At 42.8% G+C, this 13,912-nt stretch overlaps 1 protein-coding gene across 1 annotated transcript in view; it reads left to right on the forward strand.

Moving 5' to 3' along the window:
* Dera (deoxyribose-phosphate aldolase) overlaps positions 1 to 8,278 on the forward strand; it is a 79,646-nt gene extending 71,368 nt beyond the window's left edge. Inside the window, exons 7-9 of the mRNA XM_052720640.1 lie at positions 2,479 to 2,591; positions 7,144 to 7,293; positions 7,519 to 8,278. Coding sequence (XP_052576600.1) covers positions 2,479 to 2,591; positions 7,144 to 7,293; positions 7,519 to 7,575 — 320 coding nt within the window. The 3' untranslated portion in view covers positions 7,576 to 8,278. The remainder of the gene's footprint in view (positions 1 to 2,478; positions 2,592 to 7,143; positions 7,294 to 7,518) is intronic.
* Positions 8,279 to 13,912: the final 5,634 nt, after the last annotated feature.

Genomic DNA, 13,912 nt, shown 5'->3' on the forward strand with positions numbered 1-13,912 from the left:
GTTCTGTCCCACATTTCTTTGATAGAATCTGAAAGACTCAAATTAATTGTAAGTATTGTTCCACAGATTCTCTGGATGGGAGCTGTGAACTTGTACCTGTGTGTACCTGAGAATATTGTGTATGCTTGTTAAAGTCTGATTCAGTTGGCCTGTTGTGGGGACAGAGAACATGAACTTCTTTCATCCAAAAATATAATTCATTTAAACTGATAAACAAAAATTGAACACATTAATAGGGTGAACATGTGATATTTCAGTCATATATTCCTTGGGTAATATTCAAATCTGTGTGAATATGTGTTTTCAGTCATTTGCCATTTCTTCATGGTAAAAGCATTCAAAGCTCACACTCCAGTTTTTAAAACCGTGTGTATGTGATACGACATACAGCTTCATGATTGGTTTCCACCCTCCTATGAAACAAGACTCCAGAACTTTCTTCTCTAACAGTATCTTGTGGTCCCATCCTGTAGCATGAATCTTAAAAGTTCTTATTAATAAAATCAAACCTGAGGCCAGTTATTGGGGTGAATGCTGGAAGGTCAGAGAAGCAGACCAAGCCACAACTACCTCACCTCGCCAGTTCCTCAGCTGGTCCTGTTTCTTCAGACTGGAAGCTTCTGTGTCCTCATCCCAATGGCTCTCAGCTGAACTGTGCTTGAAACCTAAAAGCTTAACCAGCCAAATGCTTCTAGTTTCTGGTCCTCACGCCTTATAAACCTTTCTGCTTTCTACCACCACTCCCTGGGATTAAAGGCTGCTTTCTGAGATTAAAGGCGTGAGTCACCATGCCTGGCTGTTTCCAGTGCAGCCTTGAACTCACAGAGATCCAGAGGGATTTCTGTCTCTGGAATGCTAGGATTAAAGGCGTGTGCTAACATTTTCTAGCCTAAGTATTTTGTGGCTTTTCTGTTCTCTAACCCCAGATAAGTTTATTAAGGTACACAATATTTTGGGGAACACAATACCACCACACCATCCTGTGCATGGATGGGTTGGGTTTTGAGCACTGCTGGGCTAGGTACCACTGAAGGAGGGTATCTCTGTTTTGGGCTGATAGGGTGGCCACAGAGAAGTGGGACAGTTCCAAAAGACAAGCTAAAGTAGACTGCTTTAGCTGAAATCACACACACACACACACACACACACACACACACGCACACGCACACGCACACGCACACGCGCGCGCACACACACACACACACACATACACAGGGGTGTGGGGGGGCAGAGACTGTGCCATGCGATTTCAAGAAAACTACTTAACGTTTCCATGCCTCAGTGACCTCTCTGAAGAAAGTGCTCGTGTCAGTACTTGGTAACAGTGGGAAAGATTAACTGCTGACACCCATGAGGCACCAGGTTCTAGTCCCTCCTCGCCGCTGTTATCATTGATCTCCTCATACTGTTCTGATAAACCAAGTAAACAGGCTGAAGATTCAGAAGAAGGAAGCTGTTGAAAACATCTACAGACTGTGAAAGGGTCCCGTGTCTTTCATGAGAACTTCATCTGGTTGGGAGGCTTACTACTTCATCAATACAACAGACATCAGCTTGTGACAGTTCCGGGGCTGTCCAGCTGTGCTGTGTGCTTTCCACTGAGTGTGGAGAACAAGGGGAGATGAGTAGGCACTCCTCAGTTCTGTGGGAAAGTGTCAAGATACATGGTGGTGAGCACAGGGCATAAAATTGTTTTTATTCATCCCAGTTATGCATTAAACAAACCAACTTGATTTTAATTGGCTGTGAAATATGGAGACAAGAGGACCAGAGCCTATGAGAATCCATCGAGTGGCTAATTTATCTGATGGTGAAGAAAGATAAAATTCTCAACAGATTTTTTTCTTTTCACTTTCATTTCATAGATGTATGTGATGCATTCTGATTACTCTCCCCCCACCCTTCCTTATACCCCACCCTCCCTTCTATTCCCCCACTTAGCACTTCCCCACTGACCATCTATATTTCCTTTTAAGCCCCTCTCATACATTTGTGTCTTGGTATTTTGTTTTGTGACACAGATTTTAACCAAGGCCGTGCAACTATGGGTTTAGAACTGTCCCTTGGAGCCTGGTGGACTTAGCCATGGGTATTCAACCAAAGGCAATGACTGTCCCTCCCCATAACCTGCCAGTAGCAAGCAGTTGGAAGGGTAGAGTCCCATCTGTGACTGATGACTGACAAGCACAGTCTTGCACGGGCCTGGTAGTGACAGACTGCTGCTGCTGTGGTACCCGATTGCAGTGGCTGGGTTGTGTCCAGAAGATGGCAATTTTCAGACCTTCTCCCTTTCTTCTGACTCTTGCATGTAAACAGAAATATTTTAAAGGTAGATTTTCATTTCAGTTTTTTCACATAATTATTAAAAAGTAAAGTTGTCCCTGGAGGGGTGGGGAGTTGCACACAATTCACTTCTTTCAGTGACTTAAGTGTAAAAATAAGTTTTTAATTAACTTGGGAGTTTTTCTTTTGTTTTAGGATCAGATTTTATTAAGACTTCTACTGGAAAAGAAACGGTAAATGCCACCTTCCCAGTAGCGATCGTAATGCTACGGGCCATTAGAGATTTCTTCTGGAAAACTGGAAACAAGGTACTACATTATTGCCAGCAAATCTCCCTTCAGAGTGAAGAGAATGCTATTTATAACCCTCCTCACAGCCTGCACGATAACGTCTCCCTATGCAGAAGGTGTGAATGAGTCGCCTTTATTAAGATAAATGTTTAATTTACCTTTCGTTACAAAAGAACACCTTGGTGGGAAAGTATGCGATTAACAGAGTGAGTGTGAGTGTGAGAGCACATGTGTGTGATCAAGATGTAAACTCACTCTGTGTCCTTTTATTAACCGAAGACAATTTTATCACTGACAAGAGATTCCTAAATGGGTTCTTTAAGGAACTAATTGTGCTGCGACACAGAGGTTTTTCTGGCAAGGCGTTGGCCGGTGAAAACAGGTTAATGTAGAAATTTAACTTCCTTGTGGAATGGAAAGAATCGCGGAGTAACATTTATTGAATGATAAGCTGTGGTGGTGATATGAAAAGTAGGCAGTATAATGGGAAATAATCTTTTCCTGTCATTATTGAAGGACACACATAAATTGGTTTTTCTGTTGGGAAACCCCCGGTCCAGAAAAACTTATTACTTTTAATAATATGAGGTGAAGAGAAAATTCTCGAGGAGATGAACTTATTAAACAGAATAATGAAATACCGTGAAACAGCAGGGAAATGGTAGCTTTCCGTCCTATAGCTCTTGAATTAAATATCCATTTTTTTTTTTTTTTTTTTTTTTTTGCATTTTATGGCAGTTGGATGTGCTGTTTGGGAGAGTGTTCAGCTGAGGAGGGTATATGTTAGCTTTTGTCAGCTTTTCGAAGAATAACAGAATTTTTTGAAACATACAAAGTTAAGAGGAAAAATGCCTATGGAGTATTTCTTAAAACTGAATTTGGATTTTCTACTTCAAGTTGCTTGTCTAGTCACAAATTATCAAAGAAGGCTTTTTTTTTTTCATAGTTGGAAAGGCGTGTATGTGTGTGTGTGTTCAATATAATGAGACTTCCCTTCCTGAGAGCGTCTTTTAGAAACCAGTGTCTTGATTCCTACCGTCTAGAACTTCCCTCAAGAAGACCTTTAATGCTTTACTTGGTGGATGGAATGTCTGTAAGACTTGATAATGACTGTAGCTTACATATATTTTGGAATTAGAGACTTACATGGAATGTGCTCCTTGTGAGAGGAACTAACCTCCCAGAATTTTCTCTGAATAAGCTCACATTGTTAAGTACAGATAGGAAAAATACATATTGTTACCTTCAGATGACACTGGCCCACCACGAATGCCTCCTCCATACTGGTCTTTCTGCATTGATACAAATCCAGCAATTTAAAGAATATTTGCTTTGTTTTCAAAGAATAGCTGTGTAAGGGGAAGTTCTTCTTTCTTTCTGTTTTAACTGCCACCACTACTTAGGGCCATGGGACTCATTCCTACAGTCATTTAACAAACTGATTCTGCTGGATCACAGAAGGTTTTTGATAAGGCATTGGTCTGAGAACATCAAAATCAGATACTCAATTTGACACCCAGGCTTGGTGGCCATGGGTCTGGGAGATTAACTTGGTATCCATGTTTTATGAGCTCCACCATTAGGGATTAAGCATGCCATTGGGGACCACAGAGATAGTTCCTGAGTGGGTGATCATGGGCCATGCTAACCTGTGTTTAATTCTTGGGTGTAAACATGAACATGTCCCTTCCTAAGACAGCTTTTAGACAGCGAAAAACAAATCTCAGAGAACATGGTAAGTGCTCAGTGGTCCAGGGTTGAGTTTGGAGGGGTATTTTGCTTGTCTTTACGTCCTTTCTTTGTGGTTGTTCTCGCCCCACTTAGTGTTAAGCAAAAGCAGAGTGCAATACACATCCCATTTACTTCATCACATTTCATTTCCAGCAAGGAGAACCTGTGTATGTTTGTGTCTGTACCTGCAAGCCAGGCGTGGCCTTTAAGCTGCTGACAGACAGCAAGCCTGGGAGGCCTTAGGCTGTGGTCCTCCTTCATTGATGTAAGCCGTTTTTGTATGGTACAAAAGCCTACCTTCCCAGGCCATGCTTGGTGCCACCTCTGAGAAGCTGCAGTTCAGTGTATCATAACTGATTTCACTACAGATTTATTTTTTTCCATATTCTCTCCCTTAAAACATATTAACTTACATAAGAACTTCTTTTTGGAATGGAGTTGTTGACACTGAATTATATTTATAGAAAATCTTTATGAACACTGCCCAACCTGCAGAAAGGCTCCTCTGATCGACAGGCATGCTTCTTGTCAGCTCACTGACTTCATTTTGTTTGTTTGTTTGTTTATTTATTTATTTGCCATTCCTCAACAGTGGCTAGCGTATCATGCTTTTTACTGAGCTAGCTATCTCATGTATGATTAAGGCGGGGACCCACTTAGGAGACCATTCATGATGCTGTTCCATGAAAGGACTGAGGGTAGAGAGAGGAATGATACGGGATATCCCAGAGTGAGGAGGTACGCTTGGCAGGATCACTACCTTGTCTGTGCGATGGCTACAATGGCTGGGATGGCTGAGAAGCGTCCACACAGTGGCAGTGGTCAGGTTCACAGTGAGGTTTCCTGCTTGCTAATGGGGCCTTTCGTTCATTGGCTCCTTTTTATGGTCTGTTCACAGTGCCTCCTGCTAGCGTGATCCGTCTAAAAAAGAGCTCTGAGCACTTGGGCTACTAAGAGTGTGGCTTGGCGCCGGGTGGTGGTGGCGCACGCCTTTAATCCCAGCACTCGGAAGGCAGAGCCAGGTGGATCTCTGTGAGTTTGAGGCCAGCGTGGTCTACAGAGCGAGCTCCAGGACAGGCTCAAAAACTACACAGAAAAACCCTGTCTCGAAAATCCAAAAAAAAAAAAAAAAAAAGAGTGTGGCTTGGCAACTTGTGTATATAGCTTTGTCTACTCTTCTGGAGAGTTACATTCCTAAGACAAGTGAATCAGGGGACCATGAAGTTCTACACATGGAACCTGTGCTTTTCCTAATGGATATCAGACATCGTGTGGAAATAACATACACTGGTTGATTTGGACTGTGTCTTTTTCTTTTTTAAGTATTTATTTGTGAGTGCGTACGTGTGTGTGTGTGTGTCTATGTGTGTGTGTACATACCTTCCTGTGTGTTTGTGTGCACCATGTGTGTATGAGTTCCTGTGGAAGCCAGAAAAGGGCACTGTAGGCTATCCAGGCAGCTGCTTCCAAATAACCACTTTGAGGCTTATATTCATTGTAAATGCTCGGCCAATAGCTCAGGCTTGTTACTAGCTCCTACATTTAAATTAATCCATATTTCTATTTATGCTTTGCCATGTGGCTCATGGCTTGTTACCTCATTTTCTTTTCTTTCTTTTTTTTTTTTTTTTTTTTTTTTGAGACAGGGTTTCTCTGTGTAGCTTTGGCGCCTTTCCTAGAACTCACTCTGTAGCCCAGGCTGGCCTTGAACTCACAGAGATCCACCTGCCTCAGCCTCCCGAGTGCTGAGATTAAAGGCATGTGCCACCACTGCCCGGTGTTACATCGTCATTTTCTTTTCTTTCTTTTTTTTTTTTTTTTTTTTGGTTTTTCGAGAAAAACTCACTCTGTAGCCCAGACTGGCCTTGAACTCACAGAGATCTGCTTGCTTCTGTCTCCTGGGCACTGGGATTAAAGGAGTGCACCACCACTACCTGGTGTTAATTCATTTTCTATACGTCCTGCTTGCTTGGCAGATGGCTGGTGTTCCTCACTCCACCCTTCCTCATTCCAGCGTTCTCAGTTTGGCTCTCCCACCTAACTTTATCTTGTTCAGCTATTGGCCAGTCAGCTTGTTTATTAAACCAATCATAGTGACATATATTCACACAGTGTAAAGGAATATTCCACAGCAGGGCACCAGAACCCCTGAACTAGAGCCCCTCAACATAAGTGCTGAGAACGGAACTTAAGTCCTCTGGAAAAGCACGAGTTCAAGGTGGCACTCAGCCTCTCAGCCATGAATTGGCTGGTTTATGGCCCTCCCTATAAACTTTCAAAAGCAGTATGGCGTTTTTCTCCCATACTTACATTAACAGTGTGCCCGCTTTGTAGAACACTGTGTGCCTACAGCCTCAAAGAAGAAGCCTGCAATTGAGTTGATTAAAGCAACTGTCGTCTCTCCTTGCTGGACTGCTGCCAGTTTGATTAGGCTGACCTGTGGCCACAGTGATCCACTCTTAAATACACGAGTGCCTTGCACCTCAAGATGAAGGGTCATTTGAAGCAGTGCAGACTGGATGGACACCTGTGGTGTATTTTCTTATTTATTGACACTTTCCTTGGCTTCTTCAGATGTACAGTAGATTGAGTCTAGATGGTGGAGGTTTACTAAGTGAGTTGTGGCCTCCTTCTTGTCCCTTCAGAAGCAGTGACTCAGTTGCCATTTATCTTGGAAAAGTTGTTTTGAAGTATGGTCAGGTAAGGCTCTATGGAAATAGATACCTTTGCTGAAGTGAAAAAGAGTAAGAGGGAAAGTGTGACTCAAGACTCTTTATTCACGGTGACACTTTTGAAATCCGCCTGCTAACAATGGCTACTTTTCTCTCCTCCCGGTCAGGTAGGTTTTAAGCCTGCAGGAGGCATCCGCACTGCAAAGGAGTCCCTTGCATGGCTCTCTCTTGTAAAGGAGGAGCTGGGGGATGAGTGGCTGACACCTGAACTCTTCCGGATAGGGGCCAGTTCTCTGCTTTCAGACATTGAGAGGCAGGTGAGTGAAAAGACCTTGTCCTTGGAAGGAGTGGAGGCTGACCACATCAAAACCAAGTCTCCACCTCCTTCAAGCAAACCCACACCTGCTGTAGATCAGGTGCAAATTCTGCTGAGAGACTTAGTAACGCAACGCCAAGTGAAATTATTATTGCGCAATAGTATAATTACTAGTTTATGTGTATATTTGCTTAATTATTAACTTAGGAAACTTGTTTTCTTACAGATATACCATCACGTGACTGGACGATACGCAGCTTATCACGATCTTCCAATGTCTTAGGTCAGAAGCCAGCCCAGAAAAGCATCTTGCAACAAATTAAAAAAAAAAAAAAGTCTTTTGCATAATTGCCAAGGTTATGTAATTTAAGAGTAGGTAACTGACTTTTCTTCATTAAAATCTCCCCAGAAATTAACTCAAAAAATGAAAGAACCCAAACAGTTGAATCTGTGTGTGGAACTCAGATCAGGTGAGGCTGCAATGCTCTAAATTATTAGGAGGTCTACATTTATTAATTTTATGAACGTTTTCTCTAAAAACCTCTGAATAAAGTGTTCCCAGTAGCCTGTACTGTAGCAAATTCTGAGGGGAAAATGAAGTTAAATTGCCTGAGACATGAGATTCCAGGGCAGGGCAGAGGGCTTGGCATGGAAGGGTGCTTGCTACCAAACCTGACCACATGCTCAGCTCTCGGTAACTGCATGCTGGAAGGGGAGCCAGCTCCCGGAAGTTGTCTTCTGACGTCCACACATACGTGCTCCCCACCTCTGACACAATAAATAAATAAAATGTAATAAAAATTAAAATGTGACACTCAGCCTCCCTCTGTTGCCTGGGAATGTGGAGTCCTTCCCTAGATATCCACCTGAATTTCTGTAGTGGGTGGAAATCTTTCATTAATTGTTTTGCTAATGAGATTCTGATGTTGTTATGAGAAAATGTGAATACCACTGAATTTTTAAATACAAAAGTCTCTGCTTATCTATCTATTTTGTTTACTTTTGGGGGGATAGGGCTTCTGGGCTGGAGCTTTGAAAATGCTGGGAATACCACCCTGCCTGACTTGGTGATTATTGTTGTTTTAATCTCTTTAAATTATTAAGAAAAAAGAAAAAGAAAAGTTGGATATGTGATGGCATCTGCTTGTAACTCCAGCCTTGACCAGGCATCTTACTGTGCAGTGAGTTAAAGGCTCCTGTCCAAAATCCAGGCAGACTAAGTCTGAGGAACCATACAGAGGCTGCTCTCTGCTTTCCACACATGCTTATATGTTTACCTGCACACATGCGTGCGTGTGCACATACACAGATCAGTACAAGGTGGAGAAGTAGCCATGGTGTAGGGATGGCACACTTGTGTACCCTGTGAGAGAGGCCTTGGACCTGATACCTGGGACTACAGGAATAGATAAGTAATGAGCAAGCCAGGTGGGAGGCTGGCTGCCGAGTCTGCAGTTGCTTCTGTGGGTCACCTTCATGCAGCTAGGGACACAACAGAGCTGTGACATGTGACAGGCTTCATGCTTCCTGTGCTCCTTCTCTCTGGCTCCTCCCTCTCACAGCTTCTTTGCTTGCTGACACCTCTACCATGTTGTAGAACCTGAGCTTTTTAAAATGGTGCCTTTTCATCAAGAATCAGTCAATCCTTCTTTCTTTCTTTTCTCTCTCCCATCCTCCCTCCCTTCCTCCCTCCCTTCTCTGAATACGTCTGGTGCAAAATCACCAGCCTGAGTCAGTCTGGTGCATCATTTCTTTCCTCTGCAGACGTCTAGCCCAGCCTCTGCCTCTCCCTCACCTTGGGACTTTGGGCCAGTCTGTGTGCATCCTTCAGCCTCCGTGTCTGCCTCCGTGAAGTGAGGGGTGAGGGCAGGTGACGTAACAGTGCTTTCAGACCCAAGATCGCATCACCCCAAGGATAATTAGAACAAATCCAAGAAAATGTTTTATGGCTAGAAAGAGAAAACACTTTGTACCGATCTAAATTAGAATTTGCCTCTCGGGAGTCAATTAAGCAATTCCCTGAAAGCACCTCACTAACTGTAAAGGAAACAACTAAAATAAGAACAGAAAAGAAACCCTGCTTTCCCCAGCACTGTAGCAAAACGCTGACTCCTGGCTTGTGCCTTAGCTCTGAGTGCCGTATCCAACTTCATAATGTGCTGGCCCCGATGCTCGCCAGCACAGTGACCAGTCACCTTTGGAGAAGAAACATTACGGAAAAATAATTACATCCTATCACCTTTGAAGCTATTCTAATTTCAGTGGGGTTTCTGTTTTTCCTCCCATTAAACCCAGCTGGTCATTTTAGTTGATCAGGTGAACAGGCATCATTATCTTCAATTTTAATTTATATGAGGCATCACTGAAATCGACCTCCGTGGACAGTTACAGATTCAGGCAGGAGATTTAAGACTTGTGACTTTCTCAAACCCATTAGAAGCTGGTGAGTGTGGCCTGATTCAAGGAAAATAATGTTATATTTTGAGAGACAGTTTGTTCCAAGGACTTTGGGGTTCTTCATGAGGCACTCCTGGCCCTTCTTACCTACCTCTTTATCTACATGTTACACAGATGACTTTAATGGGGACATCCTAGCTGACAGAGATTGCTATTAAACCCAAGGAAGAAGTCATTTCTGAGGTGACCATGTTTCACTTCAGAGCATTAGGGACAGATGTTTTACACAACTAGGAAATGAATGGCCAGGTTCTGTGTGAAAAGATTCAGTTAATAGGGACAACCTTCTTCTTGCCCCCAAATGGTTACAGTGTTGCAATAAAGCTTGGTAGGCCTCAGCTTGACTCTTAATCATATGAAATGGGGACTTGAAAGGACTTAGAGAATGGTCTAGTTCAGCTCTGTCGTTTTGTACATGGGAAAAGACTCAAGAGTAGAAAACCACTTCATCAAGGTTACATTCAAGCCAGAGCTGAAGCATGCCTTTAATGTCTTTAAGGCAGGTCTCCAAGACTTTGGGACCATCCAGGTCTACATGGAGACCACCTGGAGAGTTCCAGGCCAGTCTGGGCCACATAGTGAGACGCTGTCTCAAAAACAAAGTCAGAGCTGAAGCCAGAATCCACATCACCACCTCTTGATGTATTTGACAGGACAGGGTCAGGTTTTTGAGATTGAAATGTTCTTGCCTGTTGACTCACCGTATCATTCAAAAATCATAAACTAAATTAAGTTTAGTCTGAGACTTAGTGTTTTCAAGGCCACCTCCACTTAGCTATTCAATTATGTGCTAGTGTGGTTGAGTTTTCCTGTTGATCATAATATCATAATTTTGGATGACCTATAGATCTACATGTTTAAAGAGATTATATTTTGTTTTAGGAAAAATTATTTGGATCCCAATTTGTGTATGCATGGGGAGAAAATGACTTGTGTAATCACAGAGCAGTTGTATAATTATGAATCCTTTGCTTCATTCTGGATCATTTCAACACTAATGAGAAATGCAGATGAATTAGCTTGTGTGAAAAACAGAAAGGAAGAAGAGCTGTGCAAAAACGGTTAGTGATATCTGGAAGTGTGTCCATGTGGTAAGCAGTTGCACTCGAGGTCCTGAGCGAGCCACACTCTACTGTGTCGAGAGTAGAAGCTTACAAAAGCCAAATCAGTTCTTTGGAAAAATGAGAGTGGGAAGCTGCGGTTCATTCCTCTTCCATCGATCAGGTGGGCTTGCTTGTTTTCTGTTTCTGACATAACACAAACAGGGCCAGAATGCCGAGATACGAAGAAGGAAAATTTTGAATAGATCTTTGCCTTTGAGGATGATGAGATATTAGGCCGGTTTTGTCACTGGAACAAGAATACAAGAGTAAATCAATTTCATGTGATTTCCTGATCACACTCTGAAGTCCAGTCTCCCAAAGGAAAATAAGTACTTTATAACCTCTATAGAGCGATCCTTTCAGAAATGACCACAGATAACATCTGGCTGACACATAAAATATGCAGTAAAAATAATCATTTTTAATTGCCTAAAACCTGCTCAGGAGAGAGACTAGAGGAATATCCATCTGGTCCATTCTTATTTAATAGGACAAAAGAGGATCAAATGCTTAACACAATATATGAAATATGGTGACCTTACAATGAACTAGAACTTTTTAAAACAAAAGCAATAAGGGCAAGGAGCAATCTGTAGGAAAGACAAGCCTAAAAATTGATTTAAAAAAAAAAAGTAAGTCTTGGGGCTGGAGCGATGTTCTTAACAGTTAAGAACACTCACCGTTTTTGCAGAAGACCCAGGTTTGATTCCCAGCATCCACATAGTGGCTCACAACCGTCTGTAACTCCAGCTCCAGGGAATCCAATGCCCTCTCCTGGCTTCTGTGGGCACCAGCTGCACACATGCACAGATACACATTAAGCAAAACACTTTACACACTAAATTAACACAAGCCAACAACATCAGTTTTATGGTATTAATTTTTCTGGAGGAAATTTGGGAATGTTTTCAATTCATTTGAGCAATAATATGATGCTATAATAATATAATGTTATACTTTACTCCCATGATTGACAGGGATGAGGAAGAACTTGAAAAATTGACTATAGATAAAGGAGCTGGGTATGTAGCCCAGTTGGTAGCATGCTTGCCTAGCAAGTGTAAAACCCTTGGTTCGATTCCTAGTACCTCATACACCAGGCGCGGTGGCGTGCATCTAGTACTTGGGGAAGAAAAGGCAAGAGGATCAGAAGTTGAAGGTCATCCTTGGCTATATACCGGTTTCAGTGCCAGCCTGGATTATATAAGACACTATCTCAGAACAGAGAAAAACCTGGGAGTGTTTTACCTGAGAAGACGCAAGTTTCCTTCATATCTGATGATCCCAGGAGACTTCTGTATTCAATTTGAGCAAGGGAAATAAAGTTAGATGAGTCCTGAAATGTGTCATCAAGAAGATGTTCCTTGTTCCTGTTCCCCCAATAGACTGTCCTTTTTTGGGGGGTGTCTTATGTTGCAAAGAGAGTGGTTGTCAAATGCTAGGATCAGAAATCCTGGTCTTTCACGAAATAGGGTTGGGGTCCCCACCTAAAGAGTGCAGTTCAGGACTGGAAACTGGGAACTTGCCAAGAAATGCAGACTGTGGTCCTGGACCCACACTTGAGAAGCACTGGCCTAGGAAAGCTTGCCCTCAACTCTGAGATCCCAAAGTCATGAGTGCATCCTTGAGTCAGTCAAACCCACTGGTTGCAGGGCTTTATCTCTAGGAGTGTTGCTGGGTGTCACCCTGTTCTTCCTAGCCAAGAGTAGAGGAGGGACCAATGGTAATGGCATCCCTTAATCCCTTCACAGTAGGCAATGAACTTGACTTCCCTTTGGGCTCTCAAGGCAAGCATTGGAGCCTAGAGTAAACACTTTAGACATGTTATAATCACTATCCTTGAAATCTCCAAAGAATTCCTGCCGAGCAGCATAGGGAGACTCAGCTGCACTTCATTTTACCAATTTGGAATGCTTTAGCTTTTGATGATTCAAGTGTAGTCAGGTGCTTAAAACCGAGCTTTCTTTTAAAAGACATCATTCTTTAACTTACATTTGGGATAGATAACACACTCTAGGGATGGCATGCTTCACAGACAATTGACTCTTCGTTTGAAGGTTCTGGGTAGGGAACCCCTTAGAGCTTAGGGAAATATTAGGTGCTTAGTGTGTTCAACATTGGAAAGTTTTACATTTGTCTTTTGCTCTTTAAGCATATGCTCTGTCAGTACTGTGCATAGCTGTGAACGGTTCCCAGTTCTAAACAACAGAATTCTACCCTAGTGCATGTGCAGCTAGGGTCCTTAAACTTTGCTGAGCATTGTACGGAATGATGGATATGTAGGCAGCCAGCTAAGAACTCCTTCAAACTGTAGTGGTTGCCTTGGGCACTAGGCCCCAGAACTTCTGCCATGGTTGCCAAAGATGGCGTCCTCATGTTGTTCTGATGGGTACCAAGTTTCTGGATAGTCAGTCCGATTGTTAGGGATTGAGTCATCTGCCTGTATCCTGGCAACCCAGGAGGGTGAGGAGGCACATCGCGGCTGCCATTTTGAGTATGAAGCACATTATATTTCTAATGTTGATCGTCAACAACAGCATAGCACAGTGGTGCTGGGCAGAGGTTTGTGCTCTTGGTAGTAAAAGACTAAGTGTCATGCAGTTGCATTGCTGTTCACTGAAGCTGAGCTCTTAAAGCTGCCCCTCATCTCTTGGCCCCATGCAGTAAGTTCTGAGAAGTCTTATAGAATCCTTTTTAAGGGGACTTTTTGTTTTGTTTTGTTTTGTTTTGTTTTTTCGAGACAGGGTTTCTCTGTGTAGCTTTGCGCCTTTCCTGGAACTCGCTTTGGAGACCAGGCTGGCCTCGAACTCACAGAGATCCGCCTGGCTCTGCCTCCCGAGTGCTGGGATTAAAGGCGTGCGCCACCACCGCCCGGCTTAAGGGGACTTTTATCAGTGATGTTTATTTACATTTTTATCTCTTTACACAACTATGTGTTGGCTTCTGACCAAGAGTAACAGTTTTTTCTGCAACACCATCCCCTCCCCATTCTTCTTAAACTCACCAGACTGTTGCTCATACTATAGGTTTTACGCTAACTTCTTCTTGTTTCTTTTCTTC

Source organism: Peromyscus californicus, unplaced genomic scaffold (genome assembly GCF_007827085.1).
Source record: "Peromyscus californicus insignis strain IS unplaced genomic scaffold, ASM782708v3 Scaffold_6__1_contigs__length_162567912, whole genome shotgun sequence".
Taxonomy (NCBI): Eukaryota; Metazoa; Chordata; class Mammalia; order Rodentia; family Cricetidae; genus Peromyscus; species Peromyscus californicus.